Source organism: Acanthopagrus latus, chromosome 4 (assembly GCF_904848185.1).
Source record: "Acanthopagrus latus isolate v.2019 chromosome 4, fAcaLat1.1, whole genome shotgun sequence".
Lineage (NCBI taxonomy): Eukaryota > Metazoa > Chordata > Actinopteri > Spariformes > Sparidae > Acanthopagrus > Acanthopagrus latus.
Window position 1 is genome coordinate 5,619,842 of NC_051042.1, and position 27,584 is coordinate 5,647,425.

Here is a 27,584-nt window from a genome sequence, read left to right on the forward strand (position 1 = left end):
TGTTGATGCTGTGGTTAATGAAAGCTGTAATTTCAATAAAACAAAATCAATGGCTAAAATGCCAAATAGCTCATAAATCATCTGAAATGGATGATCCCTTCTGACTCCCTTCACTTGGATTTATAGAAACAAATGATGATTCGCATGTGAAACAGCTGACCTAAACTTTGTGTGAAGTATCTTGTTGCATGATTTAAATTGCCAATTTGTTTCTAAAATGAGCAGATCCCATGGAATGAAATTATTCTATTTACAAGAACAAATTTTTGGTTTGGAAACCCTCCAGTAATCCTACGTATTTAATTTACTGTACCTCAGCCAACGATTGTGGGAGGAGGTTATTTTTCACACTACTCTGTTGTTTGCTTTCTAAGATATCTTGTTTGATTAAAACTGGTCCAAGAATCAGATGATTATGGTAAGCTGAGGACCCCACTGAGGGACTCCCTTGATCCTTCAAGCTGTATTGACTGACTTCTGGATCTCTGTGTCAACATCCTTTTCTATTTTTTCCAAATGAGTCTTGTCTGTTGGCATTAACTGAGATTAAATGTGTTGGTAGCAACAAATTAAAGCGTCCAGTTAAGCGTCCAGTTAATGAAGTGGTGCGTCAAAATTAGTTGTTGGAGCAATTTATTGTATGAATTACAATGGGTTTCAAGAGAAGTTTAGTTTTACAACATTAATATTTATTGGCTGTTGAAGATTTAGTGTTCCGGTAATTTTACACTGGCCAAAAACAACAATACCTGAATAAGTCCACGTCACTTTTTTTCTCCAACAAACTTCATGCAAATGTCTTGATATCATGAAGTTGTGTGTGACAGCCAGTGGTACACGTCTTGTATTATGCTGCTCTAGAGACTTGTTTTGAATCCTTGGAGTGCCTTTTGTTGGCTCAGATGGTTAGCAGCTTGTTACGCAGTGCCTAGTTGGCTTTTGTGTATTGGAAACATCTGGTTTTAGATACCCCGTGCCTCCCAGAGTATTTTTGTTGGCGTGGGGTAATCGTGATTTAAGGTGCCAAATGTTTCAAAGTATATTCTCAGCCATGAAGTGTGTTTCCAGATAAAACCATTGAAATGGAAACCCAGAAAGGATCAATGGAAAAAAAACTGTACATTTTTATGCAGAGTCTCTGTTCTCATATTTGATTTAAAGCTACTGGTCATAACGTTGTGTCTATACATTCACATTCAGTACCCGAATTGATCAACTTGGACAAGAAGCAGAGAGATGAAGAAACATCGCAATGTATCGTATAAATTCACAAAAAAACACAAAACGCTGTATCAACCTATAAAAGTGCTGCATCATGCATGTCTAATATGAGCATGTCTCCAAGCCAACACACGCCTGCCCTATGTCAGTGGGTCTGCGGTGGAGCTCCTGCAGCTTGGTGTTGGGCCAAAGGCAGCAGCGAACTGATGTGGGTCGCACCGGCAGCCACCGGCCTGAGGTTTATTTATCTGGGCATTGAAGCCGGTACACAGGAAACCCAGCAAGACTCCGACCTTTGCGTCAGAAGCTGCTGATATTACTGGGAATATTAAAATGCTTTGCCACATTAGTATCTTGAAATGGAAACTGGATCACCTCCATTCTCGTGCTCTCACCCTGACACTTTTCCCTTTCCCTGCTTCCCTTAGCTAGCTTAGGTTTTCTTGGTCAGACCTCAACCTATCTGCGATTGCGTCTTGGGAAATTTATTTTCACTGCTTAAAAGTCATCCTAGCGTTAAATCTGCTACCAAGAGTTGTTAACATTTATGACTTCTAGCTGAACAATGGAAGATAGACTTCAAAAAGACACATCTGGCTTCCCTTCATTTGTAAAATGATGTATACAGCAACACACTGGCCAGAGTTACCTACTGATTTGTATTTATTTTTCATACACTTTCTGTTCCCAACAATCTATTTTCAGTCACCCCCGTTATGTGTCTAGATAAACAGAAACCTTGGGAGGATGTTTAGGGCTAGGATCAAACACCAGCCGAACATGTGAACCATTCATTTAACAGGAAATGAGCGCTGTGGAGAATGTGTCAATATTTACATGAAGAGTCTGCGTGATAAAGACAGCCATTTATTTTAATGGAGGTTTTTGTGAAAAAGAACACGTTTTCTATGTTTGTGCCAAGTCCAGGTGCGATAAACTCCTGGTGAGTTGACAGATGTGTAAAATGAATGACTTATTCACTCCGCTCACATTCTGGCCTGCGGTAACATTTGAGTGGTGGTGTTTTCGACACTGCCTGCAGTCCCAAAACCCTCAACATCACTCCCAGGTTTGCAGACTCTCGCTGAGGAACAGAGTTGATATTTGTTTTGCTCTTTGTTTAGATAAGCTATTAAGACTCGTATATACCTAGTATCTAAGGAATGCAGAAGACTTCGCATTTTATATTTGAGGGTGCCCTTTCCTTCAAGGAAAACAGCTGCTCAATATGTAACCTCCTCTCTGCCATTTAAAGTGCAAACAACTGCACACCCAAACAAATAACTTTTGTCAGTGTGTAACAAACAAAGAGCTGAGTATAGCGGTGCAGCTGTACCCTGTATTAGTACAGCTTTACCCTGCAGTAGAGATGCAACTATACACAGTATTTTATTTTGATTTAAACTCAACTAATTGTTGTAGATTTTGCAATGAAATATGAACAGGAGTCATTTTCAATTTCAATTAATTTGCAGTTAATATGATTTAACCACCGTTTTAATGTCTTATTACAGCCCCATTACTCACCCAAAGAGAGTCCTGTCAGCCTTTATAGTATTTCATGATATTATTCACAGCAGTCTCAACAACAGCTGTTCTTTAGCTGGAAATGGAGCAAGGTAAAATGCAAGTGAGGTCCATCTGCTATCATCTCGCTTTAATATGATATAGTGAGTCCCCAAAGTTCCCTCAGAAAACTGTGAGAATCTGTTCAGGAAGCTCTGCCATTAGTTATTGGTGCTTTCCTATCAACACCTAAGTCTGTGTTGGAAAGTGAGACAAAGTGAGTTTTAGTGCCTGCACAATTACTTACCACATCAATGTTAAGAATGGGATTAGACGCTAATTCCCCTGCTGTGGTGCAAAGTGATGCTAAGACCTGTCAGCTCTAATGGAAATGTTTCGGCTCAAGTGAAATTTGTGTGTAGTTTTCTGAATGTGCTGCATAAATGCACAGAGACGAGAGAAAGAAAAGGAGAGTTTCTAGTGAGAGCTAGAAAAAAGCTAGTCCATACCACAAGTTGTCTGAGCACATCAGAAACATGCAGTATTTATGTACGTTCTAAAACGGCCACACTCGATGTCAGGGTGAAAAAGAGAGAGAGACGACTAAATAATGTTTTAAATATCATTAAAGCACTTCCATCATCAGACCATGACAGAAGATCTGATGAAGTAAACCACAACCTTAAGGGACCTCTAAAGCAACATCCTGGAATTAAACTACACATGAACTTTTGTTTCTCACATAGCTCCAAATGAACCCGCTGACACTGAATAGACAACCAGAAATATTCAGTATAGGTGGAATCAAGCTACGACTTCCCACAGTCTGTTACCTCATGAAAATATTGACAAAATGACTTAATCTTTCAAAATGTTGCTCTGTTTCATCTTCCATCTAGCTGACAGTAGCAAACTTTAATAGTTATTGTTTTTCACTGATGGCCAAGAAAAGCAAGCAGCTCCTGTGAGGTGTGTTTAAAAGACTCAGCTGTAGTTTTCCTAATGGCAGACTGGTACTTATTGTTACATCTGGTGAGTTTTGGGACACTCAGTCCTTGACATCAACCAGACAGTTATATAACGTGGGCAACTTGGGTTTTTGATTTATCTTGGCAATGCAGATAAGTATCATTTGGATAAAAGTGAAAACAGATGTTATACTTACAACTATTGAGTTATTTGATTACATAGCAACAATATCTGGTAAACAATAATCACATTAAAATACTCAAGCTGTTTTCAGTTCATAATAGTTGTTAATAATGCAAATATATTTTATGATTTTGTTGGATATACTGTATACAGTGGGTTTAATAAAAGGTTTTACCTCTGATTGACATCATTATGAGAGTACCCTCCATGCAGTTGTCCCTAAATTGCACTCAGCTGTCATTTGTTATGGCTTAATTTGAATTTTACTTGTTTTCCAGCTTTGTTGAGCATTCCTCCGACGTGTTGTTTACATTTAACCAAATTTTCCCTGGCAGGGTAAAAAGGACCCACTTAACTTGACGTGACCCTGGAGCCTCACAGATGGGGAGTGAGCTGTGAGTGGGGTCATTTAGCGTGAGGGCAAGGGGATTGAAGAAGCCCAACAGTGTGTGGACAGGAGCCACAGAGAGAAGTGGGCGAGTTTGTGGTGGTTTGAAGCAGAGGCATTTGTGCTCTCGGCTCAGCTGTGCAGCTCAAGCTGTGAGAAAATACTTTATTCTAAAGCAATAATCTTCAGCTCTTAGAAAACAAACCTCTGTGTCTCATTAAGCTTAACACTCCCTCCTACGTTCTTTTCCTTATGCATTTTCTTCCAATCAATTTTGGGATATAGACTATCAGTGAACTCTAGTTTAAAGGTCAACATGATCTATGACCTCACAGTGGCTGAAACACCAATGGAGCAACACTGATCAGCAGATACAGTCATAATTGGTCTGGCGACTGGTGAAACAGAGATCAGCAGGAGATTAGGCAGAAGACAGATGAACGCAGAGAGATGGATTGAGAGGAAGTCAGAGTGGTAGACGATTACATTTTTTCCCCTTCACTTCTGCCAAGAGGAAAATCTCATCACCCCCATGTCCTCACACACAGTCCTGCTCCTTTGATGGAAATAAAAACGCCAAATGAGGCTGTCACCAATAATTAACCATGACAGAAAACCTGGTGATATGCAAAATCTGAAAATACCTCCTAAGACTGGCATTTTAATTGAAAGCAGACATTCACTGGTGCTTTCTTCCACCTGGTAAGCTGCCTAAAGATGTGAGAGAAATTTAAGTACAGAGTCGGGAAAACAGATATGCTTTGATCGTGTCCCACTGCAGCTTTTACTTCTTACCGTCTTGCTACTTGTCAGGTTGCACTTCACCATCTATTAACTGCAGTGTGAAAACAAAACTCCTGCTGAGTCTCTGCACCATTGTAAGAAGTGCAGTTGCAAGATATTAGGACATTTCTACTTGCTTATCACTGAAATGTAAATCACATATTTTACGTTTTTGACTTAGATGAGGTAAGGCAATCAAAGGCAGGTGCTTGTCAAACAGTTTGTATGGAAGTAAATATTGGTCAAGTAGGTGGTCATGTTGACTTTGTCCTGATTAACCAGAACTCCTCTGGGTCTGCAGATGCCTGATTGATGGATGACAGACAGCTTAGCAGCTCTGCATCAGCTATACAGTTGATGTTTGTTTCTTTATGAGGGAAGTCGGTGGTTGATATGAGGGGAGATACAAGACAGAGTAGGGGTTATTTTACAGATGAGTAAGGATAGTTTAAAGTTGTTGGTTGTTTAGTCTAACTGATGTTGATGTTATAGCTCAGTAACCCTCCATAAAACTGTTGGCTCTGAAAACTAGATGCTGTGCATAGATTATGGTAGGGGGTGATATGACCTCAAAGTTATATTTCAATATTTTTAGGCCTTACAGGCTTACAGGCTTTCTATTGTACAGTATTCTGTACAAGTGTATCTCAGTATTTCTGGTGACAAAATCAAATATCACAATAGCTTTGACCAAATACCTTGATCTGAACAAACAAGATTTCTGTTAAATAATCACCCTAAAGTGGATATAATGACAAAATGAAAATGACATCACTGCACATGTTATGTAAGTCACCACGTTCCTTAACACAAACACTTCTAGGTTCTGTAAATGTATGATGGATGAATGTCAGTGAAATGTGACCAACAGCCCAGCTACTCTGCATCTCTTGTATCATTATGAGGGAAGTCTGTGTTTAGACTGATGCAAAGGGTGAAACAGACAGGAGACAGAGTACTAGGGATTCATATAAGGATGAGTAAGTAAGCAAATGTTTGTTGTACTGAAGCCAGATGCTTTAGTCTAATCAATCTTAATGTTATTGTTCAGTTCAGGGGCCCATAAAACTGCTGAGATACTTCAGCGTGACGCTGAAAACTAGATGTTCAAACCCAGAGAATGACATAATTGTATGTAATGTAATGGTGCATTTCATTCGGTCCCCTGCTGATATAACTTTGGTAAAACATCAGATAATACGCCACAGAGAAGGATGAGGGAAGTGGGCGATTGTGACTGAACATGATGTGAATAAAACCAGCGCTGAATTTCAAAATTACCTCAAATTTGAACATTTAATCTGCAGTAGTTGTTGTTAAACTACAAAGATGACGACTCCCACGTTACTTGCGACACTCAGAAATGTAAAGTGCTTCTTTGATGAAAATTGTCTTTTCTTTTTTAAGGGTCCCACAACTGCTTTAATATCGACACCAAGAGACACAGGATCATCAAAGGCCCTAAACAAGCCCAGTTTGGATACACTGTTCAGCAACATGTCGCTGCTGGAGGAGAAAAGTGGTAAGTGACTTTTATGATTTACACATTGCTGCTGTGCGCAATAATGTAGCCTGTTAATGTGTCGTGCCCGCTAAGTACTACAGAGATTTTACGTTAAATTCTGCTGATCAGTGCTGGGCTTATCATATGAAGTGGCAAAAATTGGGTGCTTTAAAATTAGTGTAAAGTTTATTTCTGTCTTATTTGCAACTAACTTTCACCATAACTTCAAATTTAGCACATTTCACAAGAGGCCTGTTGCTGTTATCTGAAAGGAAAGTTTTACTTGTTTCTGATTTACTTTTTCTGGCTTTACTGACATTATTTCAAAACTATACAATCACCACTGGAATTACAGTTTCACTTTCATCATCCGTATTTTACAACATAAAATAACAGTATCTCTTATTTTAAGGGTTTGTAAAACTGCCGGGATTTAGAATTTAGAACTGAGTGATCTGAGGCAAATATTAAGAGGTCAAATACATTACGACTGTATACACTCAGTGCTGACAGACTGTCTGACTTGGCTTTTTTTCCCCCCGGAGAGATAGTGATCTACCGTGCCTCCTCTGTACAAAGTTTCCTCCCATTAATTTCTGCTTGCAAAACAAACTGTAGTCCTGAGCTGGATACCTCACATTCATCATATTACCTCATAGCAGAAACTAACTCCTGATGCACACTATTATTAAGCCAGCTGGCACTGTGTGGTGGCCAAAATTAGTTTCTGGCATCCCCAAAACGTCTGGTCACAGGAGCTGTGCAAGCACCATGCTGAGCTCCAGTTGTGCTTCTGTGTGTGTGTGTAAATCATTAGTTCTGTTTATATATCTTTTAATTATGTGTCTATTTTTTTCTCCCTGACGTCAATGGCTTCCAGACTTGCTTCTCCAGAAAAATGATAGCATTGGTCTGTTGTTAAATAGCAACAACCTTTGTTTACAGTACCCTGATGAGTGATCACTTGCAGTTGTGTGAGTAATGACTCCCTCATCTAAGTAGTTTGATAGGGTGGATGGTTTGGCTCCTGACAGTGGTTTGAATCCTCTTTCCTTCCAACATTCAACCTTTTAAGCATGGAAGTTGATATAAAATGCAGCCCCTTCTTTCATTTTAACAGGACACCATGTTTTTTTCCCCACCCAGCATGTGATCTACAGCAGCTTTGGTCAGAGGCCCTGAGCTTCAAACTATGATGTTGTGTGCACCCCAGTCAAGTTTATGATAATCCATATGCAAAGCTCAGTTGGACTTGAAAATAAAGCTTTCTGTCAAACATTTCACACATTTTGGTTTTGGACTTAGGTAGTTTTAGGGACCTCAACTAATTGGTTAGACTTAGCAAAATATAATTTGGCCTAAAATATGTATGTCCAGTCACAGAAGTTAGAAACAAGTCAACTTTGACTTCTGGTTACAGAAACTTGGAATCAAACTTGGCTCTCCTGGGTGAGTGTAAATGGTTGCCACTATGTGACCTTTCCCAGGCAGTAAAATCCTTCCTCATAATGATCTAAGCTGCATGTCAAATACATGGATGAAGACTCAAGCTGGATTTTTTGGATTGTATCACCCTGTCTATGATCTGAACATAACTTGATACATACTCTGTTGGTTAGAACATGTCCATCTAGCGATGATAAACTGTTTATCTGGAAACCCTCGACTCTATACACTAGAAAGGTTGTAAGAGTTGTTCTGGTGACCTATTTTCTTATCTAAGTATCAGAGCTTGTTGATGCTTCCTGCAAGTATAATTAATCCAGTAAAAATGAAAAATTGATAACAAACATTCCCTGTATGCAAAAACTTGGTGATAGCGGTGTACCATACACATTGTGTTTAATCTAATTATTGTTGCAACAACATTGTGGTAGAAGTGGGTTACAGCTCATCAAGAAATGATCTGTCACCAAATGCTGCTCTGCAAACATAATGGGACCAGTATACGTGCAGTAAATACCATACTGGGTTTACTGTCCCATGCTGATTGTTATTACTGTTCCTCTTGGCAAGTTATCCATCATTTGTGATCCTCGGGCAGATTGAGGCCCACAGTGTTGAATGTGTGTATGAGTGAAAAGAGAGAGCATTGTATTCATATAAAGAAAATAATGAATCACTATATTCTGCTCACTGATGAAAATTACAGATGACTGTGTCTATTTGTAACCCCACAGTCAGAAATGCTAGAAGCTGATTGAGTTGTGTATAGCTGTGTTTGTGTTTTATATCTGTGTGAAGCCCATTTTAAGTGTTAGACCATGGGACTGAGATGTGGGTCAAGTCTGCTAAAGTCTTTTTCTTTGTCAGAAAATCCCACAAATGATAAAAAACAACAATTTATTGATTCAGCTAACAACGTATACGAAGCCAAAGCCTGACATGCATTATTCATCTGGGCCAAAAGCCTTCATATAGTCCAAAAGCTATTAAAGCACATTTAGGAGTCACGCTGTTTCACTGGGTGACATGTTCCTTCACTATAATGAAACTGGGCACTGTAGTTAATGAGCAAGTTAATCCAAGATACACTGTACACAGTCCACACACCACATGTTAATCTACAAATAAAAACAAGTCCCCAACAACAGCAACAAACAAATAACAATAAAGTATTTTTTTAACCTGTTTTTAAGGAACACTGTTTTCTGCCACGACAGGCTCTCAACCGGAACAATGAAAAGAAAACATGTATGGATGATGACGTTTGGAAGTTGCGTTGGATTATGGGAGATTTTCATTCACACTACGTTTAGTCATGACTGCCGTCTGATGTGGTCATCAAATACTTATAGGCAGGATATTTAACATACCTTAAACATACATATACAGTTAATGTCATTGGCTAAATCAGTGCACTGAAATGGTTAATTTACTATGTACTTATTTATATATCATAAAGTATCCCAAGCTAATTTCTCTGCATATAACCTCTAATCCCCAATACTGATAGCAGTGATATATCACAGGGTATATCCAGTACCAGCCAATAATATTGCTGAGCTGATACGTTGGTCGTATTCAATTATGGCAGCAAATATTAAAGATGAAGTTAAAGATTAAAGATTTCTCTGGATTTGGATACCCAACTCAGCAAAATATATAACAGTGGTCATGATAGAAATTTGAATGCAGAAATGTTAAATATCAGATCTTTAAGTCTTTCTAAGAAACCACACACAGGGTTGGGAAATCAGAGAATATTGACACAGTGATGGCTTAAGTCTTTTAATGGGGTTTTGGCAATAATAGATTAAATACTGCTTCAAGCGTCATACTTTAAGGTTTGGGTCAGGGATTAGGGAGTGAATATATGTGTGTTCTTCTTGTACAGCAAGGGACAGTGACACACTTGGCAAAGGAAGTGACAGACTAGAGATAGCTGCCAGCTCAGAGGAGTCCAAGTCTTCCTTTGCCATAGAGCACACATGTCAGAGACACAGTAAAATCCAACCTCTCTCCCATTCTGAGCAACTGTCAGCCAACCAGAATGGAAAAGGTCTGATGAGGCTGATTTGTGTGGAATAAAGGTCACCAGAGACATTTCCTCGCCTGAGGTAAATGTCTGAGAAAGAGGTGAAAACATTTTCACTGGAAGAATAGTGTAGCACAGCCTGTACAAATAGCGTCCAGTCAAATGGATCTATTGGGATCAGGATTTTGTCATCAGTATTAGGTATTCATACATCTTGTTTAAAAGTACCTTGCCTGAGCAACAAGTCATACTGTGGAGAAGCAGCGATGTTGTAAAGTCTTCCAGCTGATGCAAGAAAAGAGAGAAATGTCTCCCTCTTTTATGTATGTTAACAATGTTATAAAGCTTTGTTTGAGTATGGTGACTGTTCAGTGTACTGTCGAGCTGATCCTGCTGTTACCCACAGTGCTCTGACTCACTCTTGTTTTACACCACAGTTATGACTCTTCATCCAACTCCATCCTGTGGAGTTTAGTTTTAAAGAGGCTGTTTAGTCAGTGCAGCAGTGTGCGTAGGTGTGAGTATGTGAACATGCAGCTGTATTCACAATCTCAACTGTCTGTGTATTTGTGTGTGTGTCTGTGGGAGTGGGAGTGTGTGTGTGTGTGCAATGCATAGTCTGACAGTTCTCAGCTGGACTAAAGGAACGTTGCAGGATCTGAGGGAGATGTGAAAACATGGTATGATTGAGTGTGAAAGGTGATTAAAATGAAAGGAAAAAATGATGTTTTCATTTTTAACAAGAGCTGATTTGTTTCATCCACATTCCCACATCTAATTCAAACATATTGCTGCTCAGATTAGTTTTATCGATCACCAGTGGTATCTCCTTACATAAGTCAAATCATAAACATACAATGACATGAAAATACTCGATTAAAGTAGCAGAACACGTTTAGCATTGTATCAAAATAAAGTATTGTAATGCAGAAGGCCCTCTTTATAGTGTTTATATATTATGATACATTTGCTCTTTATGTGTAATTGTTTTAACTGATTTATATTCTGTTCCTAGATTGAATTATTAAAAAAATAAATTTTGATTATTCATACTAGTGCATTGCCCGTAGGAAGCATGTGTTCCTATAGAAAAGTGGGAGGTTAAGTAGCTCTTTCATGGATGGCCAAATGAGGTTGGACGTCAGGGATATAATTGGCTGTTTTTGACTACTTTTGATTATACCATTATATTTCACCTTATAAACTATTAACTTTGCCTTGTTTGGTGTCATTATTTTCAGGACAACCTTACATGTGTGACTGTACAGTTATTTTTTCATTTTTACATATTACATGAACACTATGGACCTAAAATCACAAACTAACATAAAATCAGAATAGAAAAAAAGTTAGAATTTTTACTGTGAAAACCACAAATATGTTTAATGAACCAACTGCATTATTTATAATGCAAATATAAATTGTTTGCTAAATTTGGGCATAAGTTTTTGAAATTTACAAACTTATGTTTAACTATTTACATTTAAATGCAGGCAATTCCTCAGGCTCAGGGCTCCTCAGCTCATTCCTGCCTGTTCCACATTCAGCAGTCTCCTCCTTGTTTTGACTCACAACACAAAAATATGACTACACTACACACTAAACACACTACAATAAAAACTGTATAACACACTAACTATACACTCCAAACTCGCCATCTCTGTCACTGTCTGTATCACCGCCGGCATCCCTCACACAACTTCCCCAGTTCTTCAGCAACCAAACTTGCTGCTTGCAGACACTTTTGTGACAAAAGCCCATTTTTACCATTTCTTCCTGCACCAGACATAAAGCAAACGTGACAGCAATTTTCGTGAAAAAGCTCCACACGAACATCCACAGATTCTGATTCCACTTTGTTGTCCTTGCGTATCCGGATCTCATCCGGAACAGACTCGGTCCTGACTCGTTTAGTCTCATTAATCCACAACAGTCACTTTAGATGCACAGAACGGGACCGAACCGCTGGCAAAATCCCGGTCCAGCTCGCGCCGCTGCAGGTATAAATCTGCTTGTTTCTTAAGGTATGTCGTGGAAGTGAGCTCTGCAGTGATTGACTCTGGTGCGCACGTGGCTATGGTGTGCAGGTTGTAGTCCAAACAAATGCAACGTTGCACACCCTTGAGCCACGCAACAGCCATGTTGAAACTCTCAGATCAGTCTGATCCTGATCTGTAGAGATATTTGAGGCACACATACACAGACAGACAAACGGACACACTCGCAGACAGACAGATTCCTTGCTTTTATAGAGAGATGTTTTTAAGCAGAGCTGGGTAGTATATCGGTATATTGCTATCGTGATATGACAATACATATCCTCTTAGATTTTGGATATCGTTATAATGTGATACGTCATCAGTTTTTGTTCTGGTACTTGTCTTTACCCGATTAGTCACTACATCCACATTACTTATGAAGTGCTTTTGAGGAGTTTTTCAGTAAAATGTTAATCTGCAAAGAATGTGGTAATTATGGGTGACAAATAATTGTGCTGAGTGCAAATCTAAGGATTTCAATTTGGAATACAGAAAAAAAAACAAAAAACTTAAGTACTATAGAGTAAAATTGCAGCACTTCAGTTTGTCATTTTCCACCAGAGCAGTGATGACTTCACCTCCACATGTCTCTCATTTTTAAATCTGTCAACTCAGTTTGAGAGGGATTTGTATTTTTTTCCCCGAGGTGAATTCTTTGATGAGGCAGTGATCTCCGCTCATCAGGACGGAATCAGCTCATTTTTGCTTCATGTGAAAGAAAAACATCTTCAGACAGTAACTCTGCAGCAGCACATGTGCTCATCAGTCTCATCACTTACATGGGCATTTCTGCTGATTCTGTGTCTGTGACTCCCTGTGAGACTGTTTATGTTTACCCTATTAACAAAAATGAGTCCACTTCAATTAGTCAGTAAGAAAACTGTGAGTCATGCACTTGTAGAATAAATTGCAAAGGACAGTCTGGATACCTTTTAACTTTCTAATCTCCACTTTAACCTTAAGTGGTTTCACATCAACTGAGCGTTCAGGGGATTTAAAATTGCTAAAATGACCAATGTTGCCTGTGTGCAGCATTGTCAACTTTTCCAGAGTTGTCCCTCAAACTCTCGGCTCTGTGTTTGGATAGGAACAGGATCACAGCTGGAAAGTGACTCTGTGAGAAAAGCTTTTTATGACCTGAACCTGAAGGAAGGCAGACATGCAGCTACAGTCAGAAGGCATTCTTTGAGCTCCAAATTAAGAAAGTTTGTCCATTCCAGTGTGCTTTGACAAGTTCTTTACAATTAAGTTTGATGTATCTCTGGTATTAGATCGGTGAGTGTTAAAGAAGATGTTTTTTATATATAATATTCTTCAAATCAAAATTCAAATGAGCAGGAAAAAAAAATATACTACGTTCACCATATTTGACCTCCGACACATCAAGGAGTTGAGACATCTTTGTCAGGTCTGCTGACAGTTTCTGTCCATGACTGCTGATGGAGCTACCAAGTTGAGGAAAGGTCATCATGTCAAGAATGTGTCATTTCCTCACATGTCTGAGCATTATGGAGCTCTAAACACTCTGCCAGGGCAGACACTCTTTGGGGAGCTCAGAAGAGGCCACATCATCTCCAATTTGCAAAGAGTTGGGTCTTTAAAACTGATGAGATACGCGGACCTGCATACTTGAGGCATGCGCCACATAAGCCTCCCACTTTGTATTTCCACTGTTTATTTTTCTACTGTTGAACCAGGTCTCCTCAATGGAGACCTGACCTTTACTCCTTAGCTCAGTTACGAGTTGCACATCACAAAGAACTGCAGGGAGTCTGTGCAGTCTTTCACCACTGGCCCGAAATAGTGTTTCCTTTACTGAGCCTGTTTGAAAAGCTGCAAAGAAAAGTGTCTTTATGCCTCCTGAGGTAGGTAGAAAAACAGAAATCGATCTATTTAGTTTAGACACAACTTTCACATTGAGGTGACTGTAATGTCTGCATTATCGGCTCAAAGTGTTTTCCACAGTTTGAGTCAGAAGTTAGATACAGTGCATGTCGAGGTTGTATGTGGCACAGTGGTGCTTTGAGCTAACTGCTAATGTCACTGTTCACAATTATATTAATTTTTAGTGTATAATGTTCACCATGTCACAACTTCAGCTCGTTAGCATGTTATAATGAGCTAGTTAATCGTTAATCAGAAAATACAAGACTGCTCAATGCAAATGCTATTAATGTTGCAGTTACTAGCTTATGACTTAAGATATTGGACAGATCAAATGATAATGATAAACAAGTTTAGAAATGACTTACTTATTGACACTGTTTATTGACTGGTCTGTACAGGGTCTTGAGCCAGCCACCCTCTATTCCCTACGGACCAAGCTACTTGACATCAACTGTATACGTATGTAGATTGAAGAGTATTTTTGAGGCATGTGAAGCCTTTTGAATGAAAGCTCTGACCTGCTGGTAGCACTAGTAGAAAAGTAGGGGGATCACCTAAATCAGCAGCATGGTGACAATGATTGTCTGTTTAAATTTAATCCAGTCCAATCCAGCTAGTAGTTGCTGAAATATCTCAGCATGGTGGAAAATGGTCATTCCCTCTACTAGAGCTATACTGTTAGTGTGGCTAAAAATATATCTTCGTTTGAGCTGAAAAAGACCTTTGTGGGACAATGTGCATGCAGATTTCTCACAATTCACACACTCACCCTGGCCAATGCTCTCAAATGGAGTAGACACAATAAATAAATGCCTTTGGAAAATGATTATGTGACTATTACTATTTCTCTGATTTATGAGGCAGCATTAGCAAAAGAGCACATATCCTGTTAATGCAGACAAATGGAATGTGATGAGCCAGCATGACATCGGAGTAGCACACTCATGTTTGGGGCAGGGATGTGGTTTCACAGCGTATACATCTCTTCCGTCCAAATATGAAAAACATTACCACATTAATGACAGCCTGGGCTTGAAGATGGCGCTTCCTCAAACCCCAAAATCCTGTATTCCTCTGTAACCATGGTAGGAAATGTCCACACATTCATTCTGAGTCAAGTTTTTATTTTCAGTGTCAGTAGCATTCCTGCAGTGATGCTGCACGGAGGCTAGCATTCGATCCTAATGAGCTCTGGAACATGATTGTTTGAACAGCTTCTGTTGAAATTCAGGAGGTCCAGAGGCAGGCGTCCAAGTCAAAGGCAACAATGGTCCCTTTTCATCAAGGTAGCTGTATCCCAACCTGAACTCGTGCTGCTGTGTCTGCAGGGCCAAGGGATAGCAATAACTGAAGTAATAATGCTGATATTAATAGCTATGAAAATAGGACCACTGCTGGAGCTAGTGGGGTGAAATGGACTTCCAGAGTCTGTGAGACTTTAACTGTTGGCTTGGGGAGCAACAACATTGGCGTTACTTCCATCACTCACTGATGTGCGGCGATTAACTGTTTGTCCAACATTTCCTCAGTTGCTGCTGTTAAATATCAGATCATAACTGGTACCTTGTGTCGTACGTTACATCCACAGATGTCCTGACAATGTAATTTAAAAATCAAGCAGTCACGCTACATGACCACAAAAATATACTGACAAAAACTCAAAGTTCATTTTTGATCTCGGAAACAAACAGTTTCACCACAAGTTCTACTTCTGTGCTGGAGCTCAAGTGTGTCACACAATCTTTTTCAGCTGGAGTTGTTCAATGTCTCTGTTACCAAGTGCTTACTCATGGTGGGAGAGAATGGTCTAGTCTGTTATGATTTGTCACCAAACAAATAAAATTGACTCAATTTGACTTGTCATGGAATTTTAGGTTCAGTTTTCAATTGAGACAGATTTGTTATTCCCTACAATGCATTCTGGTGATGATAAACTGCAACAGCTTTCTACCTAGATCCATAAATAGAATCACAGTCTATTAGATAAGAAAGAAAAGAAACACTTAAACATGAATAAATAGTTCTTACTAGTTCAGAGACATGTATTTTGTTTTTCTTTATATTCAGTAGTGTGTCCTTTATCTATGTATTAATCAATGAGAAGCTTGCTGAGGTTAAGTCTTGCTGAGTCAAAGAAAACATTGTTTGGACGAGGCATCACCGGTTATGAGGAAGAAATGACTTGTATCAGTTGTTATTGTCATACCTTTATCTATTGAATGGTGACTGTCAGTGCAGGTTTGAATACAATCTTTATATTGGAATGTGTTCAGCATCACATTAGTAAATGATACAAATACAAAATGCAGCAGTTCCTCTTTGGTCAGCAGTGTTATGTCATGCTAACCTTATGCAATTATTAGGGACGTTCCTTTCCTCCTAACTATTACCAAAGTGTTTTCTCTGGAGTTTGGAACAATTTTGAAACTGTCGGGATCACGGGCCTGACCTAAAAATTCCTCAGTTGAAGATTGTCGTTTCTTTAATTGTTAGACTTTGACCTAGAAGTCATTGCGGGAGGTTTGGCGGGGTCTGCTTTTTCTATAAAGTGGTGTCGGGTGTCTTTCCTTTTGGGGCACCGCTGAACTGGGAATTTGCCCACTGCTCTCCCTGTGATTTACGCTTGGACTGCACAGCTGTTTCAGTTCCGAGTTGACCTACTGTATTCATTGAAGCTTTTTCAGAATTGATGATATGATTAGCTTGGGAGGCAACTTGCAAATGACTGCGTGAATGAGGCAAGCTTTGGTGAAATTTTGTTTGGAAAATATGTCAAAAGGCTAAAAAACAAATTATTATTATTGTCTTTAAAACCCAAACTTGGGCGACTGATTCAAGTTGGGATTCTATATTTGAACTAAGGATTTAACATTCCTGGTGAAAAGTATCAAGCCCAGAGAGCCACAGTGGTCCTAATACAGTAAAATAAAAAAAAATAAAAAATGAAAATGTTTCAATCAGCACATCTATATATGTATATATGGGTTGCATTGCATGTACTGAATATGACCCATGAAGAGAGATGGCTAAAGGCGGTCCTGCTGTGAGATGCTTTCTGTTAAGATATGTCAAACCTGAGGCAGTTGGACATCAAATCTTGTGATACCAGCACAAAGATGAGAAGTAGAAAAATGAGCCATTTGATTTAAAAATATCACGTGATAGACAGACACACATCACATGATTTGTCATGAAACCCTAAAGGACTTTTATGGAGATCATAAACAAAATATAAACCAGCTTAAACCCCCTTTTTGTTTCACACACAGAGTTCTTATCTCTGGCATACATTTGAATTATAGCTCCCTGTCAGGCCTTTATGCTCTCCATCAGTGCTGAAGTCAACACGCCAGATGATACTCGATCACATCAAGTCATCTTAAACCTTTTAGTGACATTTATGAGACCACGCTGACCTTGCACAGGAAACCCACTGTGAAGTCAAGTGCAGGACCTCACCAACACTACGTCATGTGATCAGAATGTCCAGCACTCAACACTGGTCCATCGGAAAATCTGAATCCTATAGTGGACAGTGCTGATGATTTTATTGACCAGACAACCCTCGTTGAATAAATGTGAATCCCGAATAAGCGTACTATGCAGCAGTGATTGGTGGGACCTAATACACCTCCCTCTACGACTGTGAGGGAGCCTTGAGCAAGGTGCTAAATCGAACTGCTGCAGGAAGCTATCACCCGCAATTAATATTTACATACATCAATTCTACATTATCATTGATTCACAGCCTGTGCCAATGCAGATGAAATTAAAAAGATTTACATTATAGCAGTAAAGATCAAGGGTGTGGATATTAAGGTACTGAATTGTTTATGTACTGTATTTGCTATTAACATGGCCGGCCTGAGTCCACTTTCTGCTTCATGTTAGTCATTAAGAATTTGCAGATTTTGGTGTAGAGCTCGACTGAAAGATCTCATCATGTACAGGTTGGATTTTCATGCAGTACTGTAAAGTCATTCTTGGTTCCCAGAGGATTTAACCTGTTGACTTTGATGATCACCCATTTTTTCCTCTAGCAACAACATGAAGCTAAGATTTGTGGTTCTCTACAACTATCGGATAAATTGCCATGATATTTGGTGTACTAATTCATGTCACCTATCCGTGGTGATTCACAGTTCATCTCATACCTCAAGATGTAATGCCAATATTTACGGACAGCCAGCAGTCCATGCTGCATCTTCTGCCTGGCAACTTCCGTTCTGTGTATATTTCTGATAATGCAGAATTATTTTCATGAGAATTACAACTCAAGATATAGTTGTATCGTTAAGATGGAACTGGCTTGATGTGATGTCTAGCTCAGCTGGAGATTATTGAACATGCTTAAACTCACAGTATAAGTAAATATTAAAGTCTTCCAGGTCAGCTCATGTGTTTTGCTTGGGTCACTAATGTTAGCAGTCACATCCCTCAGAGAATTAAATACCAAAGACTTAAACAAAATCTTGCTCTACCATGATTAGTTAACCATTTACAGATGATAAATAACAACCACCACACTTTATAAATAATATACAGTATGTTATGAGATTCTAACTTTTGGATTTTTGTGTCTGGCAGGTTATTAGTGGGTGCCCCGTATGAAATGAACGGCCCATACCAGACAGGGGATGTTTATAAATGTTCACTAAACAGACGAATGAATGGCAATGGCTGCTCCAAGCTCAACTTAGGTACAGTATCACAAAACACAATTCAGTTTTTGCCAGAGAAATGCAAGCTACATACAGCAACAGTGGCAACATCTGGATAAATGTGTTGTGTGCGTTATACAGGCGTTTATATGTCTGCATGCTTTTCTGCATGTGTCTCAGTAAACATCATCGTCTCCTGTGTGGGACAGAGTGTAGATACCATACCAATCATTCCACATTTTACTATTTTTCTAAATGGTTTATGTACATTTCCACACATGTGTTTTACCACACATCCCACCGCATGCTTCTTCAGACGGGTTGCACATGTGTCGTGCTGGTTAGGTTGGCACTTGACGTCTAGATCTGAGGATGTAGACGTTACTCTGGCTGCCCAGAAAGCAATAACAAACCAAAGTCCCAGATGGTGGAACTTCTGTTTGGTCTCTGAAGGATAGTGCATGAATTTATGTAAGTATTAGTCTGTGCATCCAAGATCCTCTCAGTGATATTCATTTTCCCTCAAGGAAGGATATCTCTGACCAACGTATCAGAGCGGAAGGACAAGATGAGGCTGGGAATGACACTCACGTCCAACCCTAAAGACAACAGCTTTGTGGTGAGAATGAGTCTAACATTCATTGGATTAATCCTCTTGAGATATAATGAAACAACGTAAAGATCCATTGCAACAGAACACATTTTATAAAACAGCAATGCTGAAGATGGAAAAAAGGTCAATCCCACATGATTGTCTTTTAATTACATGGTTGTGATACTGCAGCTCTTCCTACGGAAGTTCTCGGAGAGCATGAACCAAACTTTAATCTGAGGTCGATAATGTTGCTGGTATTAATGCTTCGCTCTACGTTTCAGGCCTGTGGGCCGTTATGGTCCTATGAGTGTGGCAGCTCTTACTACAGCACTGGCATATGCTCCAGAGTGAATGCCAGCTTCAAGTTCTCCAGAACAATTGCGCCTGCCTTTCAGAGTAAAGTATCTTTCCTGTTTCACCAACATTCAAGGACAGTTCATAGTGACAGCAAAGGATTATGTCCTCATTTATGAACATCTGTTTTCTTCATGTCTGATCCCATGATTAAGTCTCTTCTTTAAATGTTCTTCAGGATGTGAGACCTATATGGATATTGTGATTGTTCTGGATGGCTCAAACTCCATCTACCCCTGGTATGAAGTGCAGGCTTTTCTCATCAACATTCTTCAGAAGTTCTATATCGGACCAGGTCAAATACAGGTGTGTAAGAAAGGAGGAAACACTAAATGAAGATAAGATATATTGGTAATGTTCATTGTTGTTGTTGTTTCTTTTTTACTTGATACTTGATTTATAAGTACTTGTGTGGATGAAGGTGGTGATAATGAAGGTAAGGTGAACAAAGTATAAAGAGCCAGAAAGCCCATGTAGCGAGGTCAAGCTGGTTCAGACAAAAACTTTCACCCAGGAGATCAGTGTCAGGGAAGACTAGTTGGTCTATTACATGCTTCAGCATTATACTGGGTTGGATGTATGTTCATAAAGGTTTGTTAGTTGTCTGTGATATTATTGTGACATATCGTTGTCCTTGTGTTTCCACAGGTTGGAGTCGTTCAATATGGAGAGAAGGTGGTTCATGAATTCAAACTCAGTGACTACAAATCTGTTGAGGAAGTAGTGAAAAGAGCGCGCAGCATCAACCAACGGGGTGGCGAGGAGACCAACACTGCACTTGGCATCAACATAGCACGGTACGGTATCTGTTTGGAAAAACAAGCAGGACTGATTTGTAATCTATTTTACTGAAAATGTTAAATGTGTTCTCACAGCTCTCAAGCTTTCAAACAAGGAGGTCGGCGCGGTGCCAAGAAGGTGATGATAGTGATAACTGATGGAGAGTCACATGATAGTCAGGATCTCCAGCAGGCCATCGAGGACAGTGAAAAGGACGGCATCACGCGTTACGCCATTGCTGTGAGTCTGCTAGATGTATTATTCACCGGGTTTAAAGGACTTGTACTTTGAGTTTTCTGATGGATAATAAATTTCCACTGCAACATTAAAACACCACTAACATTAATGAGGTGACCTCATGCAGTTCAGTTAAAGCGAGTCTGTCAACTGTCAAGAGCTGACTAAAGATTAGAGCCAAAAACACTTGAGGCCCTCAATGAGCTCCAAACATAAACTCAGTGGAAGTGCAGTTAAAGGTGTAAATGATCTCCTTCAAACCACTTTTGGTTTGTGCCAATGCTGCTACAGCTAATGGCACACTTGATCCCATCCAGTGGCTAAGCTGGGCATCCGAGCAAAAACTCTGAAGTCATCTGGTTGAAAACCAACAGGATTTGGTGACAGCACTGGCATAGGTGTAGAAAACCTAAATCCTCTGAAACCCTCTCAAAGAGTTCCTATGATGATCAGTTTGATTGGTTGAGGCTTAAGCACTTCATCCATGAGCTGACCGTGTTTGATCTTATCTTCGCAGGTTCTTGGCTACTACAACCGTCGGGGGATCAACCCTGAGGCCTTCCTCAATGAAATCAAGTATATTGCCAGTGACCCAGATGACAAGCACTTCTTTAATGTGACAGACGAGTCAGCACTGAAAGATATCGTGGATGCACTCGGAGAACGCATCTTCAGTTTGGAAGGTTTCACAACAAATTCATTTGAACTACATTAGTCATTTACACTTTTGTCACCGTCCCCAGCATGACCGCTGCATTGCATAAACACTGGCAGAACAACGTTAACATTTTCAGTTGAGAGGACTTGATGGTATTCTCTGTTTTCTATGATTTTAAGTGGAATAACTTGGCTTTTGGTCAGTCGGTTAGATAAAATAAGCTGAAGATGTGAAACGTCTACACTGGGACTTCGTTGCTCTTCTTATGTAGGTTTAGATCATGGTTGGCTGCTTAAATTTCTTTCCTGCTGCAGTGGTTCAAAACTGTAAAAGACTGACTTGTTTACACAGGAACCAGTAAGAATGGGACAGCGTTTGGCCTCCAGATGTCTCAGGCTGGATTTTCCGCCCACAACGTCGAGGTAAGTCTGACTTCTGCTACCACGTCGCCTCATATCATCTGTCGGCATCTAGAACAACACACATTGTCTCAATTTCTGGCGCATCATAACTCCTCCCAAAAACCTGCCATTCATCACTTTCCAGTCCCCCCTGAGAGGCCTGCTGTGTGGCCCCAAAGGGTTTAGGTCATCCTGATTTAGGAGTCCCTGACAAAGGAGTCAGGCCTTTTTCCACTCCAACCATGCAGTGATAGGTAATAAGACACCACTTGTTCTCAGGGGAGACATATTAGTGCGAAGCTGAGACAAGATTGAGACAGTTCTGCTACAAAATGGAGTGTTTTTCCTTTTACTTTTCCTAAAGGTTTTTGATTTGATCTTAGAGCAGATAGTGCAGGTGTGCTGGCTTTCAGGGTGACACAGCTGGACGTGGGAGATAAGAAACATTTCCTCTACTGTACCTGTTCATAACAATAAATTGATTTTCGTTCCTCTCTTTCTGGCTCTGTCCAGACTGATGCAACTGCTTTGATTTTCCAGTTCCACTTCACAGTGTGATTTGTCAAGGGAGAAATAAACGTATCCCATGTATGATTTAAATATAAATACATAGCAGAATGTGCAGCTGGGTGGCAGGAATGGCTGGAAATAGTATCCACAAGGCCAGAAATGCTCGACAACACCAACCTGAGTGTTGAGAGTAGGATAACTTCTTGGAAAGAATGTCTGGGCTTTAGAGCAAAAAAACAGTTCTGAAAGCCCAGATGGTTTTACTGAATGTGGTATGTGCCAACTTTGAAGGCTGCTTATGTCATATACGATACAGATTTTTCATGCATCTGCATATATAGCAGTTTATTCCTCCAGTGTTTGGTCAGCTAAACAATGCTGAACAATAATCTCAAGGCTCTTATAGTTTATATGCAAAGTTCCTATATTAACCAGAATGCAGAATATACATCACTTGTTTGTTGAGCTTGTTCAAATAGTATATATCGTCTTTACGCTTCTGTATATTTGTGTAAAACCACAACTGTGTCCTCCTCCAGTACACTTAAGAGTTGTCATTGACATCAATGGCGTTGAAAGAAAAGCTTGTGTCTGTCCAGCTGGTTCATACGTGCATTTGCAGTAGAAATAGGTCACTGGTTTAGAAGGTTGAAATGTTTTGGGGTTTCATTCATTTGCCATGGAAACCATTTTGACCAAACATTTAACCACATTGGCATAACTCTGCTGTCAGAGAGTGACGTAGTGCAAGCGCGGTGAGCGCACAATTCCATCATTCAGGAAGGAATTGAAAGCCTTCCAGCATTCGCTCTGACACTGGAAAATGTGTTGTCTGCATATTGTGTACAGCACGAAAAAAGCCGAGGTCATTAAGCAGAGAACCCTGTAATTACAGTGTCAGTGACACAAAGTATAGTGAGCCATGGAAGGTAGAAAATCCCTCCTCTTTCCCTCCTCGTGTCTGCAGCTAATTGCCCTCTCTGGTTTGTTTCCTTTGTTGAATGAGGTGGTGAAAATAAACACAGATCCAGATTTAGCTGTGATTCTTTCTTTGCATGTGTGTGAAAATTCCACTGTAGCTTTTGTGACTGTTGATGAAGTAGCTGTTAATTTGTCAGGGGTTCAGTTCCAATAGCAGTTTTTAAACTTCCTGGAGAGCAGAAGTCTTAAGTACAGTGTGGATTAATGCTTTGTAAAACCTGTTCCTACATTTGCTTCAACTTTAGCAGCAAACAGGAGATACAAGTTGGGATCAGTGGAATGTTTAACTAGAATGCTGTAAATAATGAAATGGGCCTTGAATAAGGAATTTGTATAATTTGTGTTGTTTGAAGATCATTTTTTAAGCTGCAGATGATTGACTGTATCTTAAATGGTGAAAAGGATTCACTATTTGTAGCACAACTGAGCAAATGAGGTGAAACTGAAATAAACCGAAGCCGTGTGCTTGTTCTTCAAATTTCACCAAAGAACAAAAGGACTATTGAGCTCAGTTTAGAGCTGGTGTACTGCTTCTGCATAATGAGATATGTTGGTACGCTACTATCGAAGAAGAAAGTTTGATTTGTCCTGTATGTGATTCAGATGAAATAGAAAAAAGGGTATGAATGTACTTCTTACTGCTCCTTGCACTTGAAACTTTATATAGAGTCCATGAAAAAAACTGCAGCTACAGGTGTGGTTGATTTAAAAACAGAACCTGTGGAGCCAGGCTGCCGCGCACTTAGCCATCAAGTGTAATTAATGGGAAACGCAGTGTGACTCCTGCGCCTTGCACTGCACAGTTAACATACTTCAACGTCACAAAACCACAAGAAAAAAACGGGACACACGTCGCAGTAGCGGGGCGCCTTACCATAGGAAAACAAGGTGTTCCTAGCTTTGCATCTCTGCGTGATCAGCCCCTAAATGGTCCATTCTATACACCTCAACACTGTAAATGTATTGCATTTATATGGTGCTCCTTTAGTCAGCTGACACACCAATCAAACAACCATCAATATCTTAGCCGCTCTACCTCCTGAACCATAGCCGCTGTTCTTGTTGTACCAACAGCTCTGTGAAGGTGGTCTAATGTACTGTGGGAGAGAGGAAGAGGGATACATTTAATTAGATTTTCTTCATATCCTCTTAAATTCATCTGGTTAATATTGTGAGAACCTTCACTGTATTTTGTGTTTATCGCTGTTACCAAGATTAGATTTCACCACAAGTGGAGTCACATCATCATTAATGTGACTGAAACTCAAGTGCTGCCAAACACACAGACTCTGCTGCAAACTGGTGGTCAAACTTAATAAACTTAATGAGTGCAACCATCATCATATACATAGTTACCATGTTGTGTCCATGTGTAACACAGGCAGAGTACAGACAGATCATTCTCTATGTCTCTAATACTCTGCTGGTTAATAAATATGAGCTAACTCTACTGAACCTCCCCTGATAGGATGGGATTCTGGTGGGTGCTGTCGGGGCTTATGACTGGAATGGTGCCGTGCTAAAGGAAACACGTCAGGGGAAGGTGGTGCCTCCCAAGTCGTCCTACGCACAGGAGTTCCCTGAGGAGCTCAAAAACCACGGTGCCTACTTGGGTGAGTAACACCATGAAAAATTAGAGGAGACTGTATTGGAGCGGAAAAATCTAGACTTGATTGTGAGGGTTGTGTTTAGAATAGGAGAAAAAGTTCAGAGAACATACAGTGTTGCTATTTTAGTAATGAAGGCTACACTCATTTACCATTTATAGCATTTTCTCCCATGGCCACCCTCCTGTCCTATTAGAAGACCTGCGGTTTAACACCAACTATACTCACTGCTACCCATCTCTGTAAAGTATACCCATTGCTCCAGTGCTTCCCATCATATCCAACCCCATCTCACTTCACTCCACCGCATACCTCTGCTTTTACCATCAGTGGTTTGTCTCTGAGCTTATCCATCAGGCTGCCAATGGAAGGCTTTCGTGACTCAATAGTAATATGAGGTGGAAGCACAATTTTGGACAGGCAGGGAGAAAGTTAAAGCTGGGAAAAAGAAAGGCAATGAAGATGAGAGATGAAGCTGGAAAAGTCTACGAGGAGTAAGTGGAATTTTTAGTGGGAAAAGTCGAAAGAGAAGAAGGGAATTTGAGAAACCTGAGAAATCCGAACACCCTCATAACTGAACACTGCTCGATGAGTCTCAACTCCTCAAATTGCAGCTTTTACAGTTTTCATGTCATGTCATGAAATTCAGCCTGAAGGTCGAGCCCAACCACTCTTAGCAGATACAAACTGTGGAATGAATTGAACTCCCTAGGGTTTAATTTACAGTTTGACTATCAAGCAATCATTTTACTTATTTTGCAGTGTATAGAATAGATCATTACAAACATGTACTGTCTAAACCTGTGTGTGTTCCCTGTGAGCAGAGGGATATTAATGTGTGTGTTTGTTTTTCCACAATCAGGTTATACTGTGACGTCCGTGGTGTCAGCCAGAAATGGCCGTCTACTCGTAGCCGGAGCTCCACGATTTAACCACACAGGCAAAGTCATCATCTTCACACTGAAGAACTCAGGCAACCTTACCATCCTGCACTCCCTCAAAGGCCAGCAGGTACCGTGGCATTCTGCACTTATCTTACATGATAACAAGTTGATCAGCTGTGAGCCATTTGCACTCCGATGTAGTCGTCATGTGTTCTCTGGAAGAAGGAATGTCATAAAACATTGTTATAAAACACAGCTTGCAACACCACTGATGAAGAGCAGCTGACTTACTTACAAGGGCCTTTAAAGCTTCTTTGTGTAGATATACTGTATATGTGATTATAAAGAAACATCCTACAAATCATTATCATGTCATGTGTTTTTTTGTAGAAAATATAGAAAATCCCCAGGATTAATAGCAAGCTGTCTCATCAGAAATGACCTTTGGGGAAACCTCTAACATGGAGGAAGCTATTTTAGCTTATTTGCGATGTTGCACCATAAACTTTTATTTAACCTCATCGGTCTGAGTATGTTGGTCACAAAAGAAGAATTTTATGAAGCATATGAGTCAGGAGTTATTATATACAATTATTCTGGAGAGCGTTAGAATTAATCCAAATCATGAATATATAAAATAAAACAGAATGGCTGGAAAATGATCATGACATGCAGAGTTTTCTAGTGGAAAAGGCCAAAAGCCAGAAGAATTTCGTATTGAAATGTAATCTCAATAAAATGAATTCTCCACTATAACAGTCCAAATGACATAAACATAACATATTGCACTGGTGGCGCAAGTTGACACAAGGACGCGCTCACTGTAGGTTTGATTTTGTACTGGTAATCATTATTGTTTATGTAGCAAAAAAAAAAAAAAAAAGAAACTTTTGTGTGTATATCAGATCATCTGTTGGGATTTAAATCCCACCATCTGAGTCACATGAAGGTTAAAATCATCATAATCATCACTTCAAGCGGATGCGGCTGTGTGTTAACGGCCTCTACACTGTTAACTGGTGACTGTTCACAGGCTGCAGGCCTGGAGTGATCTTGCAGCAGCTTACATTGTACCTTGTCAGCAACAGCTCATCCAGAACAGCAGATGTTTTTTCGCAGAAAACATTCTTGATCTCACAATTCTTGTGAAAGGAGCTTTTTATAGCCACATGCTTCTAATCTGAAAACCAATAGATGTTCCATCCAGTCCAGTGACTGATCCGTGTTTATATTTTTTGCAGACCCACTGCTGCTGTGACAAAATAATTTCCCAGTCTGGGATCATTAAAGTAATTCTATTCTATGCTATTCTATTGATCCTCTCTCTCTCACAGTCTGAGCATTTACAAAAGCACCAGGACTCTGACCACTCGTTTTGACACAACACAGGCCCCCATTTGCTTACAGTATTTATGCACATAAGCTGCTCCAGATCATCAGTAAATCAGCTAAACCTAAACAACACGTGTTTGAACAAAACAGGATGAAGAAGCCAAGAATTTTAATCACATAAATTGATTGTTTTTAAAGTATTCAAATAAGATGAATAAATAAAGATTATATTATTGTAAGCAAAATAGGCCAACTTGTTCACTTACTAATCTAGTAGAAATAATACCAGATACCAGAATACCAAATATTACCAGTTGGAAATGTTGGAAACAGACGTTGACACAGTGCCGGAGCTCTCTCCATCCATTCACTCTTGTTTTCCATCGGTTTATACCACTCTTCACCTTCTTTGCCTCCTCCATCAGCCAGGTTCTTTTTTCTTTTACAGTTCAGTTCAGTTATTCCACCGCCACCTGGGGAAAGCAACAAAGGAAAATAATTCCTCTTTCTGTTTTCATGGCAGACACACTTCCTCTGAGCTGTAATATGAACTTCAATTTTGAGGAAGAATCCATCCTGGTAGCGTAAAGACAGCAAGATTTATAAGGAGCCGCTCTGTGTGCAGA

At 39.8% G+C, this 27,584-nt stretch overlaps 1 protein-coding gene across 4 annotated transcripts in view; it reads left to right on the forward strand.

Moving 5' to 3' along the window:
- The window catches only part of itga11a (integrin, alpha 11a), a 76,326-nt gene that overhangs the window by 24,632 nt on the left and 24,110 nt on the right, over positions 1-27,584 (forward strand). For 3 of the 4 annotated variants that reach the window (XM_037094602.1, XM_037094603.1, XM_037094601.1), the window contains 11 exons: positions 6,458-6,572; positions 18,546-18,658; positions 19,147-19,238; positions 19,496-19,610; positions 19,747-19,874; positions 20,217-20,365; positions 20,444-20,588; positions 21,103-21,268; positions 21,595-21,665; positions 24,604-24,748; positions 25,605-25,753. In XM_037094602.1, coding sequence (XP_036950497.1) covers positions 18,571-18,658; positions 19,147-19,238; positions 19,496-19,610; positions 19,747-19,874; positions 20,217-20,365; positions 20,444-20,588; positions 21,103-21,268; positions 21,595-21,665; positions 24,604-24,748; positions 25,605-25,753 — 1,248 coding nt within the window. In that variant the 5' untranslated portion in view covers positions 6,458-6,572; positions 18,546-18,570. The remainder of the gene's footprint in view (positions 1-6,457; positions 6,573-18,545; positions 18,659-19,146; positions 19,239-19,495; positions 19,611-19,746; positions 19,875-20,216; positions 20,366-20,443; positions 20,589-21,102; positions 21,269-21,594; positions 21,666-24,603; positions 24,749-25,604; positions 25,754-27,584) is intronic. The other variant, XM_037094604.1, reaches the window with a different exon arrangement.